The sequence below is a fragment of the Geotrypetes seraphini genome, chromosome 5 (assembly GCF_902459505.1).
Source record: "Geotrypetes seraphini chromosome 5, aGeoSer1.1, whole genome shotgun sequence".
NCBI lineage: Eukaryota > Metazoa > Chordata > Amphibia > Gymnophiona > Dermophiidae > Geotrypetes > Geotrypetes seraphini.
Genome location: NC_047088.1, coordinates 124329812 through 124356720, shown reverse-complemented (window position 1 = coordinate 124356720; position 26909 = coordinate 124329812). Strand labels below are relative to the sequence as shown.

Below are 26909 nucleotides of genomic sequence, written 5' to 3'. Positions count from 1 at the left end.
GTTCAGCTTTACTGATCTCAAACATAAAGTTAAACAGTTCATCAGAAAAGATGTAAATGTCAGTAGGCCAAAACTCCAGCAAAGCAAAAATACAAAATAAAGTCCCAAATAGTAGCTGAGGATTCAGCTCTCCTCAGCCAGCACAAGGCTACTCCCAAGGAGTTTGTGCAATATACAACAACACAGTTCAGTGCACTAGTTCCAGCAGTTCCACAGTGCTTAAAACTAAATAAAGCCTCTGGCAGGTTTATGGTAATGCCAGGAATAGGAGATAGCATTAGGTTTTGCAAATTAAAGCATACAGATAGCTTTTCAAAATTCCCTCCCAAGGTGGAAGCAAAACCTCTCCCCAATCTTCTCCAAGCTTTCTCACACTAAACCAAAAATCAACAATTTAGAGAAAAGAAAAGAAAAACAGCACACAAACAGTTCAACAGCAACCACTCACTGTTTGTGGCAACAAGCCAAGTCCACCTGCATACTCTCAGGATAATTGCATTCCAAGCCAGCACAGGCTTCCTCAAAATCCATAGGTTCCTCGCTGAGACCAGGCAAGTCCTTAGCTGGTTCAGCCTCAGTCCAATCCATGGGAACAGGACGGTTGTCCCTGTTTGGCTTAGGTGGATCTTTAGGGAGGCAAGACCCAAACTTCCTCCCTAACCGGCTTCCTTGTTTGAATGCCACTGCTGGCTTATCTACCCTAGGGGCGTGTCCTGATCTGGCAGTGTCAGCAGTAGACCAGGGCCTCTAGAGCTCCCCTGGTGGTGGCTTATATTATCTTCCTCAAACTCATCCTGGAAGATCCTGGAATTTTCATGCCGGGTTTCTACTTTTACCCTTGTTTTTTTTAGTTTATCTAGAATTCTAGCAGGGCTTGCATCTGACTGGTCACATACCCCCACCCTTAAACGAAACTTATCCCTACCAGCATCAGTAGGAGTAGCCTTTTCAGGGATACGGGACAGTATGTCCACATTAGTGTTCAGCCGACCCGGGCGATGGACCACTGTAAATCTGAAAGTTTGTAGGGCTAGGTACCATCTAGTAAGGCGGGCATTGTTGTTACGCATGGTACCTAACCACTTAAGAGCAGCGTGGTCGGTGACTAACGTAAATGGTCGTTCCCCTAAATAATGGTCCAGTGTCTGCATTGCCCATTTTGCGGCCAAACACTCTAACTCAACCACCGCATAATTTTTCATTGGGATGCAATTTCCTACTTAGATATAACACTGGATGCTCTATGCCGTGTGCTCCTGGCTAAGTATGGCTCCTAATCCACAACCAGACGCATCCGTCTGAAGGATCAACGGTTTGTTGTAATCAATGGCCGTAAGGACCGGTTGTTTACACAAACTATCTTTCAGGTCATGAAAAGCTTTTACTCCTTCATTTCCCCATTGTAACCTATCAGGGACATCTTCTTTAGCATATTTGTCAGTGGGGTGGCCCTGGTGGCAAAGTTAGGTATAAATCTTCTGTAATACCCTAGCAAGCCTAAAAACCCCGCATTTGTTTCTTTGTGATAGGCTGAGGAAAATCTTGAATACACTGCACCTTACCACTAAGGGTTTAACCTGGCCTCTACCTACCGTGTACCCTAAGTACTTTACCTCCCTCTGACCCAGAAAACACTTTTTGGGGTTTACTGTAAACCCTGTTTCCTTAGTCCTGCAATACGGCAGTAACATGCTCAAGATGCTGCTGCCATGAGGAGGAGTAGATGACAATGTCATCAAGGTAGGCCTCTGCGTAGGCGTGGTGTCCCCTCAAAACCTCATTTACTGCCCTTTGGCAAGTAGCAGCAGCCCCATGCAGTCCAAATGGCATGCGGGTAAACTGGTACAACCCATAGGGAGTACTAAAGGCCGTTTTAGGCTTGGCACTAGAAGTCAAAGGGATTTGCCAATAACCCTTAGTGAGGTCAATGGTCGTGAGATATTGGGCCTGACCTAAACGGTCTAGCAGCTCGTCCACTCGTGGCATAGGAAAGGCATCGAATTGAGATACTTCATTAACCTGTCGGAAGTCAATGCAGAACCGGGAGAGCCATCAGCCTTCGGCACAATAACTATAGGGCTGCACCAAGGACTTTGTGAGGGCTCGATGACCCCCAGTGACAGCATTTCTTGCACTAGCTTATTAACTAGTCTTTTTTTTCCTCTGAGAGACGATAGGGCCGAACCCTGACTACCTTACCAGGACTTGTGACTATGTCATGGGTAACTTCTAGTACGTCCTGGGATGGAGGAAAATACATCTGAGAATCTTTTAATAAGGGCCTGTACTTGCTGGACTTGAGATAGAGACAGTTCTTCTCCTATATTTACCTCTTCAGTTTGACCCAAGTCTGCTACCTGAGGTCCCAGATCATCCTCTGACACCTTTGGGCAACCAATGCCAAGGTTTCTCTATCCTTCCAGGGCTTAAGTAGGTTAATATGATAAGACTGGATGTGGTTTTTTCCGTCTTTTACCCTATAATTTACGGGACCTATTTTTTCTATCACAGTGGCTGGCCCTTTCCAGTGAGCCAGGAACTTGTGGGGGTCAGATGGGACCAGTATCAGTACCCGCTCCCCGACTTCCAACTGGCGATCTTTTGTGTTTCTATCATAATAGGTCTTTTGTTTTCTTTGGGCAAATTCTAAATTTTCCCGCCCCAGGCCAGCAACTTGAGCTAATCTCTGTTTAAGTTGGGTCAAATGCGATAACACGTTCAGTTCAGCCTCATTCGGTGGGTCCCATCCTTCCTTTACCACATCCAGGAGCCCTCTAGGAGCGCGTCCAAATAACATTTCGAAGGGACTGACCCCTAAAGAATCCTGTACTCTCCCTGGCAGCAAATAAGACATAAGGGATAACAAGTCCCAGTCCCTCATATTCCCTTTAAGCCCTCTTTTCAACATATGTTTGAGAGTCTGGTTAAAACGCTCGACCAGGCCATTGGCCTGCGGGTGATAAGCAGAGGTCTTAATATGTCTTATTCCTAACTCCCTCCAAAATCCTTCCATCTCCCTAGATAGGAAGTTACTCCCCGATCGATCTGACAGAACCTCCCTGGGGAAACCAATGTTACAGAATAGTCCCATTAATTCTTTCATTAGTGCCTTCGAAGTTGCTTTCCGCAGGGGAAAAGCCCAGGGAAATCTTGTAGCCACGTCCATTATCACAAAATAAAGTTATACCCCTTACCGTTTTTTCCAAAGGGCCTACAATGTCCATGGCTAATCTCTTGAGGGGTTCATCCACTACGGAATTGGGATTAGAGGTGCAGAGGTGGCTTATCCATTGTCAATTGTTGACAAACCGGACACGACTTACAAAATGCCTCCACCTCCTGTCTCAATCCCGGCCAGAAGAACCTGCCCAGAATTTGGGTCTGAGTTGCAAGTACCCCTTGTGGCCCGCTAATGGAGAATCGTGAGCCAATTGCAGAATGATCTTTCTAAACCCCTTTGGGACCACCAATTGCTCATTCCTCTCCTAACCGTTCTGGGCCAGATCAACCTTATAAAGAAGACCCCTCTTCCTTCTGAATCCAGCTTTCCCAGATGTGGACTCTGTAGCCACATCCCACAGATCTTGCAACGACGGGTCAGCGCGTTGTTCCCTAAGAAATGTGGGAAAGGTATCCACTATTTCTTGCGGCAGCCCTGGGAACTCCTGTGTCTGTCCAATCTTTTGCAAGGCCTGAGTGCGTTGCTGCTTCTGTCTTCTATTCTGCGCCCTTGAGGCCCTTGCCTGTTTTTGAGAGGGTCGTTCCACTATTCCTTCTTGGAAAGGGAATACTGCCCCAGTTCAGTCTTCGAGCTTTCCGTGGGTAAACCCTGGGAGCGAGTATTGACCACCCCTGTCTCGTACCTAGACACTCCTTTAATCCCGGCCAATCCTGACCCAGAATAAGGTCATACGGGGCATCAGGCACCAAAGCCACAGAAACCTGATAAACCTTATCATGGTGCAGGATCGTGGTGGGCCTAAGGGTATATGTTGCACTATCTCCGTGTATACATTTAATAATCACCCTTTTCGCGTTGGAACTTCCTTTTCCCCAGGGAACACTTTCTCCCAGAAGCACACCGCCATCATCGACTGATCGGCACCGGTGTCAATCAATGCAACTGTGTCGTGCCCGCCTACAGACACTGGCGTAGTACACGCCTTTTCCAGCTGTTGCTCTGGGATACCTATTCCGTTCCCCCTGGTAACCCCCCTTACCTTACGGCTGGATATGTTTACCACCTTACAGGCTGCTTGTGTATGTCCCAACTGCCCACACCTATAGCACTTCCTTTTACTGTTGGTGTCCTAGGCCAAGATAAAGGGGTAGAGGCAACTCTAACGAGGGGTTCACTATCCCTCCTTACCTCTAACCCACTGGAGTTTTGCCACAGAGTAACTTCAAGTAGCGGTCCCTGACTTGGGCCTACTCCTGAGGGATTTGGGCTAGCAGAAATATATCCATACTTCCCAGACTTCCTCCTAGGGTCTCAGGAGTGAACAAGACTTCTGGGATATCCGGGGAACAGTCTCTAACCCTCTAAATGTGTAGAAATGTTAAGTCCTACCGGAGCTGGCTTAGAATTTGACTTGCCGGAGGAGTAAAAGACTGCTGTAATATATGGGCAAAGACTTTCGCTTGCTCTTGTATGGTCCTCCTTAGCTCCTCGTACTGCCGCATCATTGCGTCCTGACGAGCTTGCCAACGCGCCTCATTGGTCTCCAAAAGGCCTCTCAGTTCCTTGGCTTGTCTCCGGTCATCCTCAGCCAGCACTGTCACTATCTGGGCTTGCTCCATGCGACGTCCTGAAAGGCAAACAGAAAGAAAAGGAACCCAAGTGTGGCTGCTTGGTAAGCGTGTTCCTCCCCTTACTAGCCTCCCCAGCCTAGGTACTCTTACCAAGAGGACTGGTGAGTCTGCGCCTTTGGGTTTTAGGCCTCCTTGGCCTCCAGTCGTTCTCCGCACGGCTTGCCCCTCTGACACTCAGGTCCACTGGAACAGGCTCTGGATCTCCGACCTTGTTCTGTCGACTCCCACCTCCAACTGCGCTCTCGCTGCACTCCTCCACAGGATATGCTGGAGACCTTGTCCTTGCTTCCGCCTTCCGGTTGGGAACTCCTCCTCCGAATAGGTAACCGGAAACTCCAGACAAAGTAGGTTGGAAAACAGAAAAATATACTTCTCCACACAATTAGCAAATTGTTCAATAGTCCAATTACCAAAAAAAAATAAAGGGTAAGCAAATATGCCTCTTCCAGCACTTCCCAAAATGGCACCGCAACAGAAAACCTTTTTTTTTTTTTTTTTTTCAAATTGCAGTTTCTTGTGTGTCCTGCAGGAGGTGCAATATCCCACCACTGCCACCAAATATGTGGCCACCCTGTAGCACAGAGCAGGGCACAGTAGAGATACTGGTTGCTACAAAACACAGTACATTAGCGTGTGACCCGGCATGGAGTCACCCTGCAGGACTGGACTGGAGTTAACCAGAAAATCAAAACTCCAAATCAGGTTCATGCAAACATAGTTCAGCTTTACTGATCTCAAACATAAAGTTAAACAGTTCATCAGAAAAGATGTAAATGTCAGTAGGCCAAAACTCCAGCAAAGCAAAAATACAAAATAAAGTCTCAAATAGTAGCTGAGGATTCAGCTCTCCTCAGCCAGCACAAGGCTACTCCCAAGGAGTTTGTGCAATATACAACAACACAGTTCAGTGCACTAGTTCCAGTAGTTCCACAGTGCTTAAAACTAAATAAAGCCTCTGGCAGGTTTATGGTAATGCCAGGAATAGGAGATAGCATTAGGTTTTGCAAATTAAAGCATACAGATAGCTTTTCATAATGCCCTCCCAAGGTGGAAGCAAAACCTCTCCCCAATCTTCTCCAAGCTTTCTCACACTAAACCAAAAATCAACAATTTAGAGAAAAGAAAAGAAAAACAGCACACAAACAGTTCAACAGCAATCACACTCACTGTTTGTGGCAACAAGCCAAGTCCACCTGCATACTCTCAGGATAATTGCATTCCAAGCCAGCACAGGCTTCCTCAAAATCCATAGGTTCCTCACTGAGACCTGGCAAGTCCTTAGCTGATTCAGCCTCAGTCCAATCCATGGGAACAGGACGGTTGTCCCTGTTTGGCTTAGGTGGATCTTTAGGGAGGCAAGACCCAAACTTCCTCCCTAACCGGCTTCCTTGTTTGAATGCCACTGCTGGCTTATCAACCCTAGGGGCGTGTCCTGATCTGGCAGTGTCAGCAGTAGACCAGGGGCCTCTAGAGCTCCCCTGGTGGTGGCTTATATTATCTTCCTCAAACTCATCCTGGAAGATCCTGGAATTTTCATGCCGGGTTTCTACTTTTACCCTTGTTTTTTTTAGTTTATCTAGAATTCTAGCAGGGCTTGCATCTGACTGGTCACAGTAGGCAGAAAAATGTAAAGGGGAGGAGGTCTTTCCCACCGTGGGACAAGCCTCCTATAAGGTCAAATGGGGGCCGCAGGGTGGGGTAGAGTGGGGGGGTATATAAGCTGGATGCTCGGAGGACCGTAACGGTTTCCGGTCCTCCGAGGCAGCTTTCCCGCCCTCCCGCCCGTTAGTTCTGTGTGAGGTAGAGTGGTGGTTTTTGGTTGACGGTATCCCGAGCTACTGGCGGCTGGTCTCATCATGGGATGAGTGGTAGGCCGGCTGGGAGCCGTGCCGGTGGGTCGGATGGCCCTGGACAATGGGGCATGTGGGGACATGCCACCCCTCGGACCCTTGCTTAGACGGCAGGGTCGGGGGCCATTTTCATCTATGCCGGTAGCTCGGGATCGGGGTCACAATGGTGGGTTCCATTGTGGTGGTTTAATTAGATAAAAGGTTATTTAATGATGTTTATTATTTGTTTACTATATGTAAATTGTATTTTAAATATGTTTTACAATAAACAGTGCTGCGGCCAGGTTTATCCATTCAGGTCTACGTGTTTTATTGGATGAAGGGGGTTGGGATGGTATTTAAGGTTAGAAAGGTAAGCATTGGGGAAGCGGGCCGCTCCAGCTTCCGCTGTTATGATCTGTGCTGGTCTGGCTTGGTTTAGTTTTACAATATGTATATTGATGTATTGCTCACTGCAATATGTAAGATGCTGCCTTTTTTCCTAGGTACTCATGTGTGACATGTGGCTTGTTACTAAAAATCATGTTTTTCATACAGATGGGGGGGGTGCCAAAAAAATGATGGGCCGAGTGTTACATATGCTAGGTACGCCACTGTATGTAAAGATACCAGAAAGCAGGCGAAGCAAAAAACTTTTAGTAAATTGTTATTCTTCTAAGTTTTGAGTATTTAACCCTCCCACAATCTCACGGGCACTCGTTTCAAGTTTATTGAGATTTAGATTAAACGCAATATCAAATATTTTCAATGCTATAAACAAAAATAAATTTGGGGAAATAATAAAACCATTTGAACAATAAACATACAAACATATCCATAGATGATAAAAAATACATAAGGAGTACAAGGATAAACTACATTTGTTTAAAAATGCGTCCTCCGCGCCTGCTCATAAATTTGTGGAGTATGTAACTTTGTCGCTCATGCATATTTTTTTTTGCACACACCTCATCATTCCTTAGAGGGAACATTGTTGTGGGGTAAAGAGCCTAGATCAACTGCTTTCGCCCACTACTTATGAGGAATTCAGAAAACGTCTAAAAAACTCAACTGTTCCTAAAGTATCAAGACAACTGACCCACTCATCTTCTTTCTCCTCCAGATAGTGATTCCTCTGTCCATTAATCTCTTCTCCTCAACAACGCAGTTCCGGTCCTATTAACTCTCTCCTCTTCCCCCCTCTTAAATTCAATCAATTTGTACCTATCGCTTAATCTATTGTAAACCGCATAGGATTTAACAGTATTGCGGTATATAAAACCAAAAGGAACACAAAGAACACCAAAGGAAGTGTCACCGTGTGTTAAAAAAGCTAAAAGGAATATGAGGAGAGACTGGCGGGGGAAGCAACAAACTTCAAATCGTTCTTCAGATATGGTGAAGGGGAAGCAACCGGCAAGGGAAGAAGTGGGGCCATTGGATGATGGAGACAAAAAAGGAGTGGTAAAAGAGGAAAAAGGAGATAGCAGACAGGTTAAATAAGTTCTTCACGTCAGTCTTTACGAGAGAGGAATACATCCAATATTCCGGAACCGGAGGACATCGTAAAATGGGGATCGGGATGAAAAGCTGTCCAACTAGAGGTAAGCCAAGAGGATGTCCTCAGGCAGATAGACAGACTAAAGAGCGACAAATCGCCAGGTCCAGACGGCATTCACCCAAGGGTACTCAAGGAACTAAGGAACGTAATAGCAGAGCCACTTCGCCAAATATGTAACCTATCCTTAAAAACTGGAGAGATCCCGGAGGATTGGAAAATTGCAAATGTCACACCCATCTTCAAGAAGGGTTCAAGGGGGGGACCCGGGAACTACAGGCCGGTGAGCTTGACCTCGGTCCCGGGAAAAATGATGGAAGCACTAATTAAGGACAGTATCTGTGAACACATAGAAAACAATGGACAGCTAAAGTCGAGCCAGCACGGCTTCTGCAAGGGTAGGTCATGCCTCACAAACTTATTGTACTTCTTTGAGGGGGTAAACAGACAGGTGGATAAAGGGGAATCCATTGACATCATTTACCTTGACTTTCAAAAAGCCTTTGACAAGGTACCGCACGAAAGACTGCTTAAAAAGCTGTGGAGACACGGGGTGCAAGGGGAGGTCCACCGATGGATCAAAAACTGGCTGGCAGACAGGAAACAGAGGGTTGGAGTGAAGGGCCATTACTCAGACTGGCATGGGGTCACGAGCGGAGTTCCGCAGGGGTCGGTGCTGGACCGCTCCTGTTCAATATATTTATTAATGACCTGGAAGCGGGAACAAATTGCGAAGTTATTAAATTTGGCGGATGACACCAAACTCTACCGCAGGGTTGAAAACCATGGAAGACTGCGAAGATCTGCAAAGGGACCCTAACGACGCTAGAAGAAAGGGCCAAAAAATGGCAAATGAACTTTAATGTAGGGAAATGCAAGGTCATGCATGTAGGGAAAAAGAACCCGATGTTCAGCTACAAAATGAAAGGATCATTGCTAGGGGTAAGTAACCTTGAAAGAGACCTGGGAGTGATGGTGGGACACGTCTTTAAAGGCGTCGGCACAGTGCGCCACAGCCTCAAGAATAGCAAACAAAATGTTGGGTATCATTAAGAAGGGTATCACGACCAGGACAAAGGAGGTCATCCTGCCACTGTATCGTGCAATGGTGCGACCGCATCTGGAGTACTGTGTCCAATATTGGTCGCCGTACCTCAAAAAAGGACATGGCGGTACTTGAGGGAGTCCAGAGAAGAGCAACTAAACTGATAAGAGGTATGGAAAAACCTCTCATATACTGACAGACTGAAAAAGCTGGGGCTGTTCTCCCTGGAAAAGCGGAGACTTAGAGGAGACATGATAGAAACCTTCAAGATCCTGAAGGGTATAGAAAAGGTAGACAGGGACAGATTTTTCAGATTACGGGGAACCACAAGTACAAGGGGGCACTCGGAAAAATTAAAAGGAGACAGGTTTAAAACAAATGCCAGAAAGTTCTTTTTCACCCAGAGGGTGGTGGACACATGGAACGCGCTTCCGGAGGCTGTGATAGGCCGGAGCACGTTACAAGGCTTCAAAGAAGGTTTGGATAGGTTCCTAGAGGATAAAGGAATTGAAGGGTACAGATAAGAGTAGCGGTAGGTTATAGGGATAGTCTGGGACCATTGCTCAGGCAATGGGCCTGATGGGCCGCCGCGGGAGCGGACAGCTGGGCGAGATGGACCTCTGGTCTGCCCAGCGGAGGCAACTTCTTATGTTCTTATTAAAAGTGTAAGCAATATATGGACATAGTGAAGAAAACCGAAGAGCTGTCTTATATTGATCTCCAAATCCTTTAGCTGTATTTCCACCATAGTAAGCTATATGGTTTCTCTTGAAATTGGTTTGTCAGGTGGAAGAGCTTAAAAAGAAAGCCCGTGACCTCCGCAAGCACCACTGTGACTGGGTGGAGCAGGTGCGTGCTAACCTGGATAACGTCCCAGGTACATTTCAAACATATATTTGGGTGGCTGAATTATATAGGTGCAAACCACGATGTGCTCATTGGGGTGGAAGGAATCAAACATGGCATTTTACTCTTCTTTAAGATTGTTCACATCTTTTTTCTCCTCAGAGGTTAGCACGGAAGAGGAGGAGGAGCGGGCGGCAGCGGCTGCTGCTCCCAGTTCCCCTATCAGAATCCAGCACAGGCGTACCCTTTCCAAACCTCTCCACCCATCCCAGCCTGGTCTTGTGCCCCATCCTAGCACCCTCCTTCCACTTCCAAACAGGCTGGTCTTGCACTCCACCACAGCCCCCCCAATTTCAAAATTCCCATCCCAAAAAGATACCGCCCATCCCCAGCTCCATCTTTTCCCATGCCCGCACCACCATCCTTCCCTCTGCCCCCACTTAAAATCTTTTTGGTCCATTGCCCTGTGCATGGCCCCAGAATCCCCCCTTCCAGTCCCAGCCCCATCTCTTCCAGTCCCAGCCCCCACTCTTCCCATCTATCCACCCCTTCCAGCCCTGCCCCATCCACCAAACAACCGTCTTCTGCTGCCCTGCCAACCCCCACTGCGACTCCGATCCTCCAGTGTTTCAAGCATATGATGATGTCTGGTAAGTAGTGTGTCTGAGGAATTCTCTAAAATCCTCCGTGAGTGATGCGCCGCTGTCGCAGCTGTTATTGTAAGCATTCTATAAATAATGCACATTGCAAATGAGAGTAGCAAAGATTAGCAAAATATGTGCCTCTGTTAAATGTAAGAACCCATTGTGACCCACGAGTCAAAGTGTTTGCCCACCCCTGCTCTAGTATTAGCATGGAGGTATTTGGGGACTGCTAGAAAACAAGGGCAAGACTTCATTAAATAGTGTAGTGAGAACTTTAAAGGATGATTTTTGTTTACAGAATCTGAGTGCTTTTACAAACCACTTTTTTTCTCTCCAGAAAATATTGTAGACCTCAGGATACCTCTCCACCCTCTCGTGTTGACCACTCTCCCTCCCCCCCATGTTGACCGCTCCCCCTCTCCACCCACCCTTGTTGACCGCTCCCCCTCCCCCTTGCCATCCACCTTTGTTGACCACATCGCCCTCTCTACCCACCCTTGACTGCTCCACCTCCCCCTCTCCACCCACCTTTGTTGACCGCTCAACCTCTCCACCCATGCTTGTGCACTGCTCCACCTCCCACTCTCCACCTACCCTTGAGGACTGCTCCACCTCACCACCCACCCTTGTTGACCACTCCACCTCCCCCTCTCTACCCACCCTTATTGACTGCTCCATTTCCTCCCCCAGGTTAGGGGGCAGCTTAACTAATGCATATGGGGGCCAATACGTTCTATCGTCTTTGTGCCGAGACTTTCCATAGCTTACAGGAGGCACTGGAGCTTATTGCCTCCCAGCTGGATGAAGCTCAGCCACCAAACTAATTCTCACCTTCTCCACCCTGCCCACTCAAGACTCTTCCACCCTCCTACAATCTTCCAACCCACTGTCCCTCTTCATTGTACCGTACCCCACTCCTTATTCTTCCACCCCTACAGTCTCCCAACCCACTGTCCCCCTTCATTGTACCATACTCCCTCCATTCTATTCTACTCCTCTCCAGACTCCCACCCCATTGTCCCTGTGTCTCTATCCTGTCTGTCCCTGTGTCCAGTGTGTCTGTCTCACTATCAGAGTGGCTGGCACACTCTTGTAATGGCACTTGCATCATTGGGAATGGCTGGCACACTGAATATTCAACTAGCAACATGGAGATGACAGTGTGTCTGTCCTGCTATCAGAATGGCAGAATATTCAACTTGCATCATGAGGATAACAGTGTCTCTGCCCTGCTATCAGAGTGGCTGAAGCTTGTCTGAAATTAACAGTGTTATATTGTATGACAGAGCACTACTAAGTGGTAGATATGATACAAAAGAAATGCACACATTCACAATAGTTTGTTCCGGTCAATCCTAGTGTGCTGATTATAATGATTAAAGTGCCTGTTTGGGGGTAGCTGTCATACTGATCTTCAAATCCTTTAGCAGTGCTTCCAACATAGTATCCAATATTGTTATTCAGGAAATTTGATTGTCAGGTAGAAGAGCTTAAAAAGAATGCCCGTGATCTCCACAAACACCACCGTGATTGGGCTGACCATATATTTGGGTTGCTGGATTACATGGATGTAATGTGTGCCTGGGGGGGTTGCAAAGGAATCAAACTACACTGTATTCCCTCAACTATGGCTTCATACCCATGCTGAAACAAAAAGGGGGAAAGAGAGCTGATGGATCACAGAAATGCTTTAGGTTAAGATAGATGTGCTTTTGGTTGCCATGCCTTTCTGCCTCTTCTGTTGCCCTGCAAACCCCCATGGTGACTCCCATTCTCGAGTGTTTTAAGCACATGATGGTGTCTGGTCAGTAGTGTCAATGCTAAATTCTCTAAAAGTGCCTGGTTTGGGGTTGCTAAAATACAATTCAGGCACTATTCTGTCAATTATGGCTTCTTACCCATGCAAAAAGGCTATAGAAACATAGAAATAGACGGCAGATAAGGGCCACGGCCCATCTAGTCTGCCCACCGCAATGACCCTCCCCTACCTAACTCTGTGAATAGAACCTACGTGTCTATCCCATTTGGCCTTAAAATCAGGCATGCTGCTGGCCTCAGTGACCTGAAATGGAAGACTATTCCAGCGATCAACCACCCTTTCAGTGAAAAAGAATTTCCTAGTGTCACCGTGCAGTTTCCCTCCCCTGATTTTCCACGGATGCCCCCTAGTTGCCGTGGGACCCTTGAGAAGGAAGATATCTTCTTCCACCTTGATGTGGCCCGTGAGATACTTGAAAGTCTCGATCATGTCTCCCCTCTCTCTGCGTTCCTCGAGTGAGTAAAGCTGTAATTTATCTAGCCTTTCCTCGTATGGGAGATCCTTGAGACCCGCGATCATCTGGTTGGCCATTCTTTGGACCGACTCTAGTCTCAGCACATCCTTTCGGTAATGCGGCCTCCAGAATTGCACACAGTACTCCAGGTGTGGTCTCACCTGGCATAATGACTTCAGGCTTAGGCTGACGAAACTCCTACGTATTGTAGCGTGGCCGGCCCTCGAGGCTTGCGGTAACCGGCCCACGCTTAAAATATTCTCCCAGCATGCTTCCCCAAGAGGGAGGAAGACCCTGTTGTGTATAAACTTATCCTATGTGAATAAAACAGAATGGCCTCACACAGGTAAGTAATGAAATAAAGAAATCAAATTTATTGTTCATCTGAACATGTCCAAGCAACAAAGCATGAAAAGAAAATGGACTCAAAAGGTCTTGGCCATAATAATGAAAACAAAATAATACGGTAATTACCAGCCTGGTCTGGATAACTTTCCCAAAGTTCTTTTATCAATGTCCCAGGTATCACAGAGTCTCTGGCAGTCCTTGACTCTCAAGAAGTCTTCCTTGTAAATTGACAACGAACTATGTCACACAGCAATGTGCAGCACTGCCCTTTCAAAAGCAGCGGCAGAAGGCTGGCAGATTTGCCAAATCGGCTCCTTGTTACCAAGAGCAAAGTAACCCGCAAACCCTTCACTAAGGTGCTGGGTAAATCCTGTCCCAGCTTTCAGGATATTCACACCTTATGAAAAGAAATTGCTGAAGTTCTTTTCACAGCAGCCATCTTGGCAAAAAGAAAAAAAAACTTCCCATCAAAGCAAACACTTTGTTAGCATACATCCCTTTAGCTAGCATGCTCAAGGAAAATCCTTATGCCCAGCAGAAATGGAAACATTCAAAAATTAACTCAAAAGCAATTCAAAACTAACTGATATCCATTTCCTCAGATAGTCCCACCTCTGGTAAAGCACTGCAATCCTTTGCTTCATACTCTGGGTTTACCAGGGTTGTTCCTTCTGGCTTGGTGTCCAACATTTCAATATCCTTTGGCTCTGGGGAACTTGGAGGCTCCTTCCACCTAAGAGCTTCTCCTGTATCTCCTCTCTTCCTGGACAGCCAGCTCTCCAAATGCTGCAAGGCTGCTGTGCCCCGCCCAGTCCTACTCAGGGGCTGGATTTCTTTCAGCTGAGGCTGCCTTCTACTCTGTTCAGCCAGCCTCTTACAAAATGGAGGATTTAAAGGGGCCCTGCCAGTTTTTCATCAGGCTGTGTTCTGCAGCAGGTCTGAACACAGCTTGTGCTTCCTGGTCCTGTTCCTGCCTATCAGGGACACAGTGATTAGCCCGGACCAGTTTCAAGGGATGTTTTCTCCAGGGTTTAACTGGCACAAGGCAGGCATTGGGCTCGGGTTTGTGACAGTATGCAACCTATGATTTGCCTTGCTTTGGAGGAAGCTTGCTCCACTTGATTGGCAGTCTTCATGTCCTCACTGACGATCACCCCTAAGTCACGTTCTGCTTCAGTTCTTTTTAGGATCTCACCATTTAGGGTGTAAGTCTTGCATGGATTTTGGCTGCCCAGGTGCATGACTTTGCATTTTTTGGCATTGAAGCTGAGTTGCCAGGACCTAGACCAGCGCTCCAGTAGTAGTAGGTCGTGCATCATGTTGTCGGGCATTGAATTTTTGTCTGTTGTGCTATTGGTCACTACATTGCTTAGTTTGGCATCATCGGCGAATAATGTTATTTTACCTCGGAGCCCTTTCTGCCAAGTCTCTTATGTAGATGTTGAACAGGATCGGGCCCAGGACGGAGTCCTGCGGCACTCCACTGATCACCTCCATCATTTCGGAGGGTGCCGTTCACCAATACCCTCTGAAGCCTACCTTCAGCCAGTTCCCAATCCATTTTTGTCAATGTGTCGCCCAATCCTAATGGCTTCTTACCCAACAAAAAGGGGGGAAAGAGAGCTGATGGGAGCACGAGGAATGCTTTAGGTATAAGATAGATGGGCTTTTGTTTGCCAAGGTGAAGGCTGTTGGGTGCACTCCATGTCCATATATCATATGTAAAAATGTAAATTACCTACATCTGCATACATCTGGTAGCACTATAGAAATAAAAGTTTAATAGAAATGAAGCCATGTGGTTTGTCTGATTATTTAAAAAGATACAGGGATGGGAAATAAAATAAGAAGTAAACTATGTAAAAAACTAAATGAATTTCAAAAACAAAAAACATATTTGAAAAACAAGACAATATATGTGGAGGGGCATAAATAAAAAAAGTCCTTGTTCTCCCTTTGGCCTAAGGCCCTAAAACGATCAAAGTAGCAGCAGGGAAAATGTCCATTCTCAAAAAACACGTCCAAAATGAGGTATTTTTGAGAATGGCCTACCTCTACTTTCAGCAGTTTAATCGCCCAGACCACCACTACGTCTAACCTTAGAACACAATTATCAACCAAAAAATTGCAAGTCCCATATGCCCAAAACAAGATCTTTAGGAGAAGGAAGGGCTGGTTCTTTCGCCTATAAGCTGGATTCTGTAACCGGCATCTGTCAAAAACAACACCGGTTACAGAATCCCCCCCCCCACCACAATGATCCATCCGGCCCAACTAACTTAAAAGTAAGCTGGGGGTTGGGGGTTGGGGGATCGGGGGGGGTCCACGGGGTTAGGTGGGCCGTTCAGGGGTTCGGGGGCGATCAGCGGTTCGGGGATTCAAGCAGGGAGGGAGATGCGCTGTGGGCAGGAGGGCCTGTGAATCCCTCCTGCCTGTATTTGAGGTGGTGGAAGTCGCTTTCCAGCAGTAGGGGTTAGGCTCCTTCCTGCCGTATTGTCGGGGGTGGGGGGTTGCAGGGGGTTCACCTTCCGGAAGGAGGTTGGGATCCCCTCCTGCCCGGTATTGTTGGGGTTGTGGGGTCACACGAGGGGGTGCGCCTCGGCAGGAGGGCTTGGGCTCCCTCTTTCTGGTATTGTCTCGGAGGGAGTAGCGGGTAGTGCACACTCAGCAGGAGAGTTTGGGCTTCCCTCCTGCCAGTATTGTATTGGTGGGGGAGTCACAGAGGGGTGCACTGTGGGCAGGGGGCCTGGATCCCTTCTGCCTGTATATAAGGGATTCAGGGGGGTTCAGGGGCTCGTACCTCAGCAGGAGAGGTTGGGGCTCCTTGCTGCCAGTATTGTTGAGGTTTAGGGGTGGATTGCGATTGTTGCAGGAGAGATTGGGCATCTCTCCTGCTGCAATCGTTGCGATGGGAGGTGGGATGGTTGCCGGGGCTGCTGAGCTGATCGTGGCTGCCGCGATCAGCTCAGTGACCCCTATTCAGAACTTATACCGTTTTGACTTGGTCTAAGTCAAAACATGTAAGTTCCAACTGGGCAACCTTGTAAAGTTTTGGTTATTCTTGCTGTACAATTAGGTCTAGGTTGGCCCACCTCCCGTCCTTTCCCCTCCTCTAAAAACGCCTCTTTCTCGCTCTAGGTGTTTAGAGGTAGGGTAAAGGCCTAAGCTGGTTTTAGATACATCTAAAACCAGTTTTCATTATCGGTACTTGAGGACGATCTGTCTTTTTGATCATCCAAGTACCGATTTAGGCCACTTTTTGAACGTTTTTTTTTTTTAATTTATTATGAAGCCCCATAATATTTGATGAACATAACAAGGGTGCAGAATGAGTATTGGCCTTGCCATCGGTATACTGTATAGAAGACTAGAAAAAAAAGATAAAAATTATGTTGTGATAATTGATACTGGCACTAAAACTTGCAAAATATGTGATAATAGGGGGTACTACATACCATGCTGTACTGCATCTCCAGGTCCAGAGTGACATGCTTCAACTACAAATGAACAAACATGAGAGGTGGTATAGGGTAAGAAAATCGAAGGCCTTGTAATTGTAACGTGCAAAATTCTGGTTCAAACTATACATACAAACCTGTACTTGATGAAGGATGGGAGGGACACATGGTTCTTGCTTGCTAATCCTCGTGTATATTGACCTAAAAAAATAGCAAAAAGGGTCAGGGGGTGGCTGTTCTGGTGTGCTTGTCAAGCATTAGTAGCATTTGAGGAAGGGGCAATTCATTGCAGTGACCTACCCTGTGCTGGTTGTTTCTCAGTTCACACAGCTCCTTGTTCATCTCCATCATCTGCTGGTTATGCTGGCGCTGCTGAAAAAGGCATCTGTCTGTTCATTTCAACCAGCTGCTGGATAAGGTCAATCAGCTGATGGTTCTTATGATGATTCTCTAAAAGCATCTGCTTGTTAATTTCCGTCAGCTCCAAAATGATCTGCTGCTTTTCCAATATCACCTGCATCATTTCCAATGTTACTAAAAGTGCCCTGGGTTGCCTTGCAGATGGTTTTTATGAGGCCATGGGTGCCCTCTGTCGCCTTAGCTATGTTTTTCAGGAGGGCGTAGATGCCATCATTTCATTTCTCCTGATTGTCCCCATGCCACCTGAAGAACAGCAACTTCATCAGAACGGAAACAAAAAGGGGGCACTTTGGGGATGCACAGGATATGAATGTGTGTCCCTCTCTCTGCCCCGGGATGAGGTGAAGCGCCAAACCCTTGTGAAAGGGGCACAGCTTCTAAATTAGAAAAAAAAAGAACCATGAACAAATGTTATTAGAAAAAGAAGTATAGCCTTCCCCCCTACAATGCACCAACACATAGTCAACATAAGAACATAAGAGTTGCTGCTGCTGGGTCAGACTGGTTGTTTATCCTGCACAGCAGTGCGCTCACGCAGCGGCCACCAGATCAAAGACCAGTGCTCTAAATGAGTCCAGCCTCACCTGTGTACATCTCAGTTTAGCAGGAACTTGTCCAGTTTAGTCTTGAAACCCTGGAGGGTGTTTTCCCCTACAACAGACTCCAGAAGAGCATTCCAGCTCTCCACCACTCTCTGGGTGAAGAAAAATTTCCTTACATTTGTATGGAATCTATCCCCTTTCAACTTTAGAGAGTGCCCTCTCGTTCTCCCTAGCTCGGAGAGGGTGAACAACCTGTCTTTATCTACTAAGTCTATTCCCTTCAGTATTTTGAATGTTTCGATCATGTCTCCTCTCAGTCTTCTCTTTCAAAAGGAAAAGAGGCCCAGGTTTCTCCAATCTCTCACTGTATGGCAGCTCCTCCCAGCCCCTTAACCATCTTAGTCACTCTTCTCTGGACCCTTTTGGGTAGTATCGTGTCCTTCTTCATGTACGGCGACCATTGCTGTACGCAGTACTCCAGGTGAGGATGCACCATGGCCTGGTACAGCGGCATGATAACCTTCTCCAATCTGTTTTGTGATCCTCTTCTTTATCATTCCTAGCATTCTGTTTGCCCTTTTTGCCGCCGCCGAGGCATTGTGTAGACAGCTTCATTGACTTGTCAATCAGAACTCCAAGTCTCATTTCCTCGTAGTGGTCTCTCCAAGAATCGCCTCGGACATTCTGTATTCGCGCATGAGATTTGTTACCGACATGCATCACTTTGCACTTATCCACGTTGAACCTCATTTGCCATGTCGATGCCCATTTCTTGAGATCGATATGTCACTTTTTGTAGATCTTTGCAAATCCCCCTGCATCTTCACTACTCTGAAGTAACTTTTGTATCTTCCGCAAATTTAATCACCTCACTACGTCGTAACCAATGTCCAGATCATTTATAAAGATGTTGAAGAGCACGGGTCCGAGCACCAAGCCCTGCGGCATCCCGCTGGTGACACTCTTCCAGTCCGAGTATTGTCCATTTACCCCCACTCTCTGTTTCCTAAGCTCCAGCCAGTTTTTAATCCCCTAGAGATGTTCTACAAACCTTATTGTCTGCTCAAAAATAATATCAACTCACCATTTGTTGCAGTGCAGCGCACCAATGAAAGTGTTCCTGTGAATCTTTTACAAGAAGACAAAGAAAGCAATTGTTTCTCAACTGTTCAATCTGTAAGATTTTCAATATACCCCCACCTAGCAATCCCGAATCACACCAAACTCACCATTTCTGCCATTGGATGGTCCCTCTTGCAAGTAATCTACAAGAAAATAAAAATAAATATTAACCTAATGGACTGTAATATGCAAGCTGTAAGAGGAATGTTAGAGCACCTCCCCCCCTCAAATCACATACAACTCACCATTGGGCTCCCTCCTACCCCGATATTGTCGGGGAGGTCGGGGGTGCCGCAGGGCAAGAGCGCTTGGACTCCCTCTTGCCCCGATATCATCGGGGGGGGGGGGGGGGGTGTTGGATTCTGTAACCGGTGTTGTTTTTGACAGACACCGGTTTACCGAATCCAGCTTTTAGGTGAAGGACTTGGCTCCTCCTTCGCCTAAAAGCCCTTGTTTTGGACGTGTGCCTTTTTGCAGATGATACCAAGATTTGTAACAGAGTAGACACCGAAGAGGGAGTGGAAAATATGAAAAAGGATCTGCAAAAGTTAGAGAATGGTCTAATGCCTGGCAACTAAAATTCAATGCAAAGAAATGCAGAGTAAGTGCATTTGGGGAATTAATAATAGGAAGGAACCGTATATGCTGGGAGGAGAGAAGCTGATATGCACGGACAGGGAGAGGGACCTTGGGGTTGATAGTGTCCAAAGATCTAAAGGCGAAAAAACAGTGTGACAAGGCAGTGGCTGCTACCAGAAGGATTCTGGGCTGTATAAAAAGAGGCGTAATCAGTAGAAGGAAGAAGGTGTTGATGCCCCTGTACAGGTCATTGGTGAAGCCCCACTTGGAGTATTGTGTTCAGTTTTGGAGACCGTATCTGGCCGAAAGACGTAAGAAGACTTGAGGCAGTCCAGAGGAGGGCGACGAAAATGATAGGAGGCTTGCGCCAGAAGACGTATGAGGGAGAGACTGGAAGCCCTGAATATGTATACCCTAGAGGAAAGGAGAGACAGGGGAGATATGATTCAGACATTCAAATACTTAAAGGGTATTAACGTAGAACAAAATCTTTCCAGAGAAAGGAAAATGGTAAAACCAGAGAACATAATTTGAGGTTGAGGGGTGGTAGATTCAGGGGCAATGTTAGGAAATTCTACTTTACGGAGAGGGTGGTGGATGCCTGGAATGCGCTCCGAGAGAGGTGGTGGAGAGTAAAACTGTGACTGAGTTCAAAAAAGCGTGGGATGAACACAGAAGATTTAGAATCAGAAAATAATATTAAAGATTGAACTAGGCCAGTTACTGGGCAGACTTGTACGGTCTGTGTCTGTGCATGGCCATTTGGAGGAGGATGGGCAGGGGAGGGCTTCAATGGCTGGGAGGGTATAGATGGGCTGGAGTAAGTCTTAACAGAGATTTCAGCAGTTGGAACCCAAGCACAGTACCGGGTAAAGCTTTGGATTCTCGCCCAGAAATAGCTAAGAAAGAAAAAAAAAATAATAATAATTTAAATTGAATCAGGTTGGGCAGACTGGATGGACCATTCGGGTCTTTATCTGCCGTCATCTACTATGTTACTATGTTACTATGTTTGGGGCTTAGGCTTTTTTTAGGTTGATTATATGGTATAAGTTTAGACGTAATGGTGGTCTGGGCGTTTAAACAGCTGAACGTAGAGGCAGGCCATTATCAAAAAAACCTCCTTTTGGACGTTTTTTTTAATAATGGAAATTTTATCTGCTTTTACTTCAACGTTTAAGGCCTTAGGCCAAAAGGGCACTTAGGACGTTTTTTTTTATTATGCCCCTCTTAGTGTATAGAGTGGTGGATCCTCTTCCACTGGTATCCCATTATCTGTCAGTGTATCTCAGGGCTTTCTCTTGGGACCTTTTTTTCCATTCCCTTGGTGTTCTGATCTCCTCCCATGGTTTTATGTATCACCTTTAAGCTGACAACTCACAGATCTACCTTTCTACACCAAAAATTTTTATAGGAATCCAGGTCCAATCTGGATGTCTCATTACCATTTAAAGCTGAACATGGCCAGGACTGAGCTTTTTATCTTTTCACCTAAACCTTTCTGGCCTCTTCCCCCATTCCCTATCTAGTCAGCTCGCAACCTCAGGAATCATCTTTGACTTCTCTCTGTCTTTGCACAAATCCAACAGACTACTAAAGTCTGTCATTTTTTTCTTTATAATCTCACCAAAATCAGACCTTTCCTTTCTGAGCACACTACCAAAACCATTATCTACACTCTTATCACCTCTTGCTTCTCACAGGTCTTCCACTAAACAATCTTTCTCCCCTTCATTCTGTTCAAAATTCTGCTGCAACGACTTATATTCTGGCAGTGTCATTATGCACTACCCCTCTCCTCAAGTCACTTTATTGGCTCCTGATCCATTTCTACATACTGTTTAAACTCATCTATTGATTTACAAGTGCATTCACTCTACAGCTCCTCAGTATCTCTCCTTTCTTTCCTTATATTCCTTCCCAGGAATTCTGTTCATTGGGTAATTCTCTCTTATCTGTACCCTTCTCCTCTACTGCCAACTCTGGACTCTGTCCTTTCTATCTTGCTGCACCATATGCCTGGAATAGACTGCCTGAGTCAGTATTGTGAGAAATGAAAATACTAATATACTGTATTTCTAACGGTGTTAATTATTGCAAGATGTCATAAAAGATGTTAACATATAATTTAGGTAACAACACTTACATATAATACATCTAATTAGGTGTGGTAAAATAAAAGCAGAGAAACTGCAAACAAAAGACACTACAGATAATAACTCATAAATTCCAGCAGAGGGAATTTGATTAACACTGAGTGCATATGACAGTTAGAAGTATTACTGACTCAAAAGGTAGAAGGGGAAGCATTCCTGGACAGTACTGGATACTGTACATAATGCCTGTAGTCAAGAGAACATTAAACTAGAGGTGTAAGTGAAAGATCACTTTGGGCAGCCAAAAAACCTAGAGACTTGAAGAAGGCACAGATAGTTTATTAGCATACGTATGCGACTCCCAAGCTCCAAGCTGGCTTCAGAAGTGCCGAAAACAGGATGTTACAGAGATATTTATACATTCTTCTGGCTATACAACTGAATTCTAGAAAAAAACTTTTCACGTGTTACTTTTCTTAACAATCATTGGTCCTCAGCTCACACTAGCAGGTCACTAGCAAGTCACTTATCTAGGCCCTGCAGTCTTTCTGTTGCATGTCGTTTATGTTGAGATAGCCATAAGAAGTTAGAATGTCCAAGCTAACACCCAGTACAGGCAGGCTAGAACATGAGATAAGTTAGGTCTGCAGCTAAACATAATTCAGCATTTTATTAAAGAGAAAACTTAGTTCAACACTTAGGAAAACCAGCCCCAGACTCCTTCAGTACTTGGAAAACCAGTCCGACTCCTTCAGTCCCCCCCTTTCAGGCTAGTCGAATGAAGGAGGAAGGAGACGAGCCTGATAAAGTACTAGAAGGAGGAAGGTCAGGATCAGTTGTAGGGACTGGTTGATACTTGGGAAGCGCAAGGACAATAGCAGCAGTGGAACGGTCAACAGCAGAGTCAACAGTTCGGTGGAGCAGCTTTATGGCTATGGGGACTACACAGGGCAGGCAGCAAAGGAGCAGAGAAGACAGGGTGGCACCCAGCAAGATGGTCTTTATTGCTGAACCAGAGGGCAACCAGGAGCCGAAGGTACCAGAGATCCAGTCTGCAGTAAGGTCACGCCAGGTCTGGACAGGAACATGAGCCAGTTTGGTGATACGATCCACAACGTCCTCAATCACATTACTCAAGTTCAAGGCAGCAGTTGGAGAGGTTGAATTTATCACAGGCACCACCCTCTATCTAGAGTTAGGCAATTCTGATAGATAGCAATGTGCATTTTAGCATTCGCTCTGCCAATGGTACTCAAAACTCGAGTGATCTCAGTTATCAGTTCGAGTACAGCTTGTAGACGAATAATGCGGTTCAGCATGCAGATTGGGGTCCGATAGCCCCAGGTGTCATCTTCGGCACATGTGGCAGGTCCGTAAACAGCAATGATCCATTCTGCAGGACAGTCATCACCCCATTCACCTATTTTAAGGGAATTGGTGGAAGTAGACCACTTTTGGCGACCCCTGGTGTTGAATACGGGTTCCCAGGTGTTCACCATCGGCCAGCGGTAACAGGAAGAAGCTGGAGCGGATCATGCAAAGTACACATGTACCAGTCTAGTTAGCAGGCAACCAAGAGTAGGCAAACAGATCACAGAGCCAATTATCAACTATCAGGAGCTGACCATCATTCATAGGAAGTTCCATTAAGCAGTGTCTGAAGGGTGCTGAAGACAGTGGGAAGCAACAATGGAGATTCGCAAGGCCCATCGTGAAGGTCGTGGACCTGACGTAAAAGTGAGATTCTATGAAATCAGGTTTAACATGTCCAGCTGCTTTGCCTCCCATGGCCACTGTTCTCCCATACCAGTCCCTCCTCATACAAAACAATTGCTAACATTAAGAGTCTGACCTATAGTTTCAACAAACTGTATAAACAGATTTCTAGTGATTACAAGATATCAGCATCTACTTTCATAAAACTGGGGAAACACCACAGAGTGATGGACAGGAGCACATGAGCGGGATACAATACGGACATATACATCAGTACCTGGGTCTCACCTTTTACCATCAATATACAATGCCATGCGGTCTCTGGCCTTCTGGACTTGGATATTGGCATTCCAGTTATGTGGGTCAGTGAAAACCATGGGAATAGCCTGTAGTACACAAGGGGCCGGAGCTAGGACCTAAAGTAAGGGAGGCAGAGGGGGTATTGGCTGGGTATTTATGAGGGTTCTTGTAGGTGGCCCACGAGACACATTCCTATAAAGGACAGGCTCCATCATTAGTGAAGGTTTCCTCATAGGGGCAGTTCTTAAAGGCATCAGGTTATACAGACATATATACTTAGCACATTTGGTATAATAACACTGTCAATCTAGGGAGCCACACAAAACTATATTAGGGGCAAAACCATGACCCTGGGCAACATCAAATAGCACACATGTATCAAAATACAAACACCGGGCGAGTGGGGTCTACAATAAGAATCTGGTTGATAAGTGGACCCTCAACATTATCAATGCAGATTTCCGCCCACTTTTAAACTTCATCACCAGTAGGTTGGAAACAGAAAATACCCTCTGATGTTTGACACTTTCTGTACTTAATTCCATCATGCAAACAAACATCAGGCAAAGGGGCTAGGGGCACTTATTAAGTACAATAGGACAGAAATACAGAAGAAAGAAGCATAAGGCAGTGAGGGCAACACAAATATCAGATATATATAAGACAAAAGGTGCCTACAATGCTAACATAAGAAGCTCATTTTTCTTTCAGGCACAACTTTAAAAACTTCAAGACACTTGCTAAAGGTAGTGGTGAACCACAGGCAGTCAATTAAACTCAAACACTTATAAAGAATTATATTCAGAACACCTGCTAAGTACAGTGGTAAATATATCAGAACTTTTGAGGTCTTAGAAAGCTTCAGCTGAAGATCCGTGTTGTAGTGGAACCAAGTTTCGTGTCCGGACACCTTGACAACTGTAAGAGAAGAAATTAGGACAGTAAAAGGACCTATCCACCTTGGTTTCAGGGGGGTCTGACTTCCAAGTTTTAACCATACTGTATTTCCAGGGACATACCCCTGAACTTGTGTAGCTATCGGTAGTGGGCCCCTTTCCAGGACCCATTTGTGGAGCTCTTGAAGGGCTTTAGCTAAGGATTAGACCTGACTCTGGAGGATATCTGATCCCAGAGTAGCAAAAGAACCAGGGCCTGGGTTCATAATGGGTGGTGGCCGGCCAAATATGAGCTGAAACGGGGACAGTCCAGTGAGTTTTGACAAGGTACACCTGATCTGAAAAGAACAGAAGGCAACAAGACAGGCCAAGGCAGATTAGTTTCTTCAATTCATTTCATGAGAAGGGTCCTTTCAGCTCTGGGGGTGGTAAGCAGCATATAATTTCAATTCATTTTGAAGGGCCTGAGCAGTTTGTTGGACAACATTGGCAATGAAAGCAGGGCCATTGTCACTGCCTATAGAAACAGGGAGACCAAAGCATGGAATTATTCAGGAGGTGTTTGGTTACGTCCCTGGCGCATTCAGTGACAACTAGGAGGTGACTGAGGGAACGAGAGGTGGGCATGTGGGTGAAGTCTATAGACAGAACCTGCATCGGATATGTTCCAATGGGTTGTCCAAGAGGTGGCATCGTCTGATTGGGGAATTTATTCTAGAACTGACAACACACTGTCGGACCATATTCCGGACTAGCTGGTCAAGGTGATTGATAAAGAAATGTCTTTTGAGAGTCATTTTCATAGCTGGTTCTCCAGAGTGCCAGATCATAGCATCTTTTGACAATCGTGAGGGCCAGGTGTTGAGGAATGAATATGAGGGTACTCGCTGTGCTTGCATTTGAAGTATCAGTGTGTGGGTCTGGATTGGCACTTGAATTGGCTCATTGGCGCATTTTGCATCCATGCATTTTGTATCCACCCCTCTTTCAGGACAGACTGGCCCGAAAGAGTGCGTGCCCAATTCTGTTCCTGAGAAGTGTATTGGGATGTAAGGGTATCCAGAAAAGGAATGATTGTATACAGAGAAGCCGAAAGAAGGGGCAGAGACTGGCAGCTTGGGCTGTACAGTCGGCAAGGGCATTGCCACGAGAGACAAGGTCCTTCACGCGTCTGTGAGCATGGCAGTGCATAACAGAAACACGTGAGGGTAGTTGTACGGCCTCAAGAAGGTCAAGAATGAGGGGAGCATGATGGATCAGGCGGCCAGAGGCTGTAACGAAACCTCAATGTTTCCAGATGGTCCTATGGGAATGCAAGGTAAAGAAAGCATATTTGGAGTCAGTATATATATTGCAAGACTAAAGAGGCAGAATATCGCAGGGCAGAAGTGAGGGCATACAGCTCAGCTGCTTGGGCGGAAGGGCCAGAGGGCAGGGGCCTGAGTCAGAAGTTTTTGGAGGCAGCGGAAAGACCACTCCTGGAGTTGGGTCCAGACAAAAGGGGCTGAGTCCGCGCCCCTAGTGGAATCATACAGGGATCCAGATGGGACAGTATCCTGCAATACTGAGAAAGGTGCGCAGAGCCTTGCAGTTATCAGGAACAGGGAGACTACAGACAGCCTGGACCTGGGTGTGGGAAGGGACCTGGAACCCTGGGAAATATGAAACCCAAGGTAGGTGACAAGAGGAAGGCATACTTAACGTGGAGATGATGCGGTATACAAACCTAAGGATTAGGTTAGATTAGATACTTGAAATCAATGTAAATATGGCCACAGGAAAATTGAAAAGGCAGACCCACTATCTGAAAGACTCAGATAAATAATAATAACAGCAATAACGCAATACCGTGAAGTGCTATGCGGTTTACAAAAGATTAGAGAAGGTACAAAATAATTGAACTTAAGATGTCTACTAACACATAAGAATGTAATGTAATGTAATGTAATGTAATTTATTTCTTATATACCGCTACATCCGTTAGGTTCTAAGCGGTTTACAGAAAATATACATTAAGATTAGAAATAAGAAAGGTACTTGAAAAATTCCCTTACTGTCCCGAAGGCTCACAATCTAACTAAAGTACCTGGAGGGTAATAGAGAAGTGAAAAGTAGAGTTAGAGGAAAAATAAAAATAAAATAAACATTTTAACAAGACAGTATTGATCTAAATACTTTGGAAGGTAGAAGAGAGGAGAGAAAGGAATAGAAGCATGATGAAGTGATGAAGTGGAGCAAGTAAGTTTAGTAGGAGCGATTGACGTTTCTCAATCCCTATTCTATATCAGGTTCCTACCCCAAAGAGCTGACTTGTAAAAATTAAGTAAAATTCAGTTCTGGGTCCACCCACTAAACAGGGTAATCTGACACAAGCGCTCTCTAAAGCGGCAGTCTCTTCACTATCAGCTGACTGGCAAAATATTTA

The 26909-nt window shown here is 45.9% G+C and overlaps 1 protein-coding gene across 1 annotated transcript in view; it reads left to right on the top strand.

Moving 5' to 3' along the window:
- The window catches only part of TRPM8 (transient receptor potential cation channel subfamily M member 8), a 2182726-nt gene that overhangs the window by 512441 nt on the left and 1643376 nt on the right, over nucleotides 1-26909 (top strand). The window contains 1 exon segment of the mRNA XM_033944097.1: nucleotides 1497-1522. Coding sequence (XP_033799988.1) covers nucleotides 1497-1522 — 26 coding nt within the window.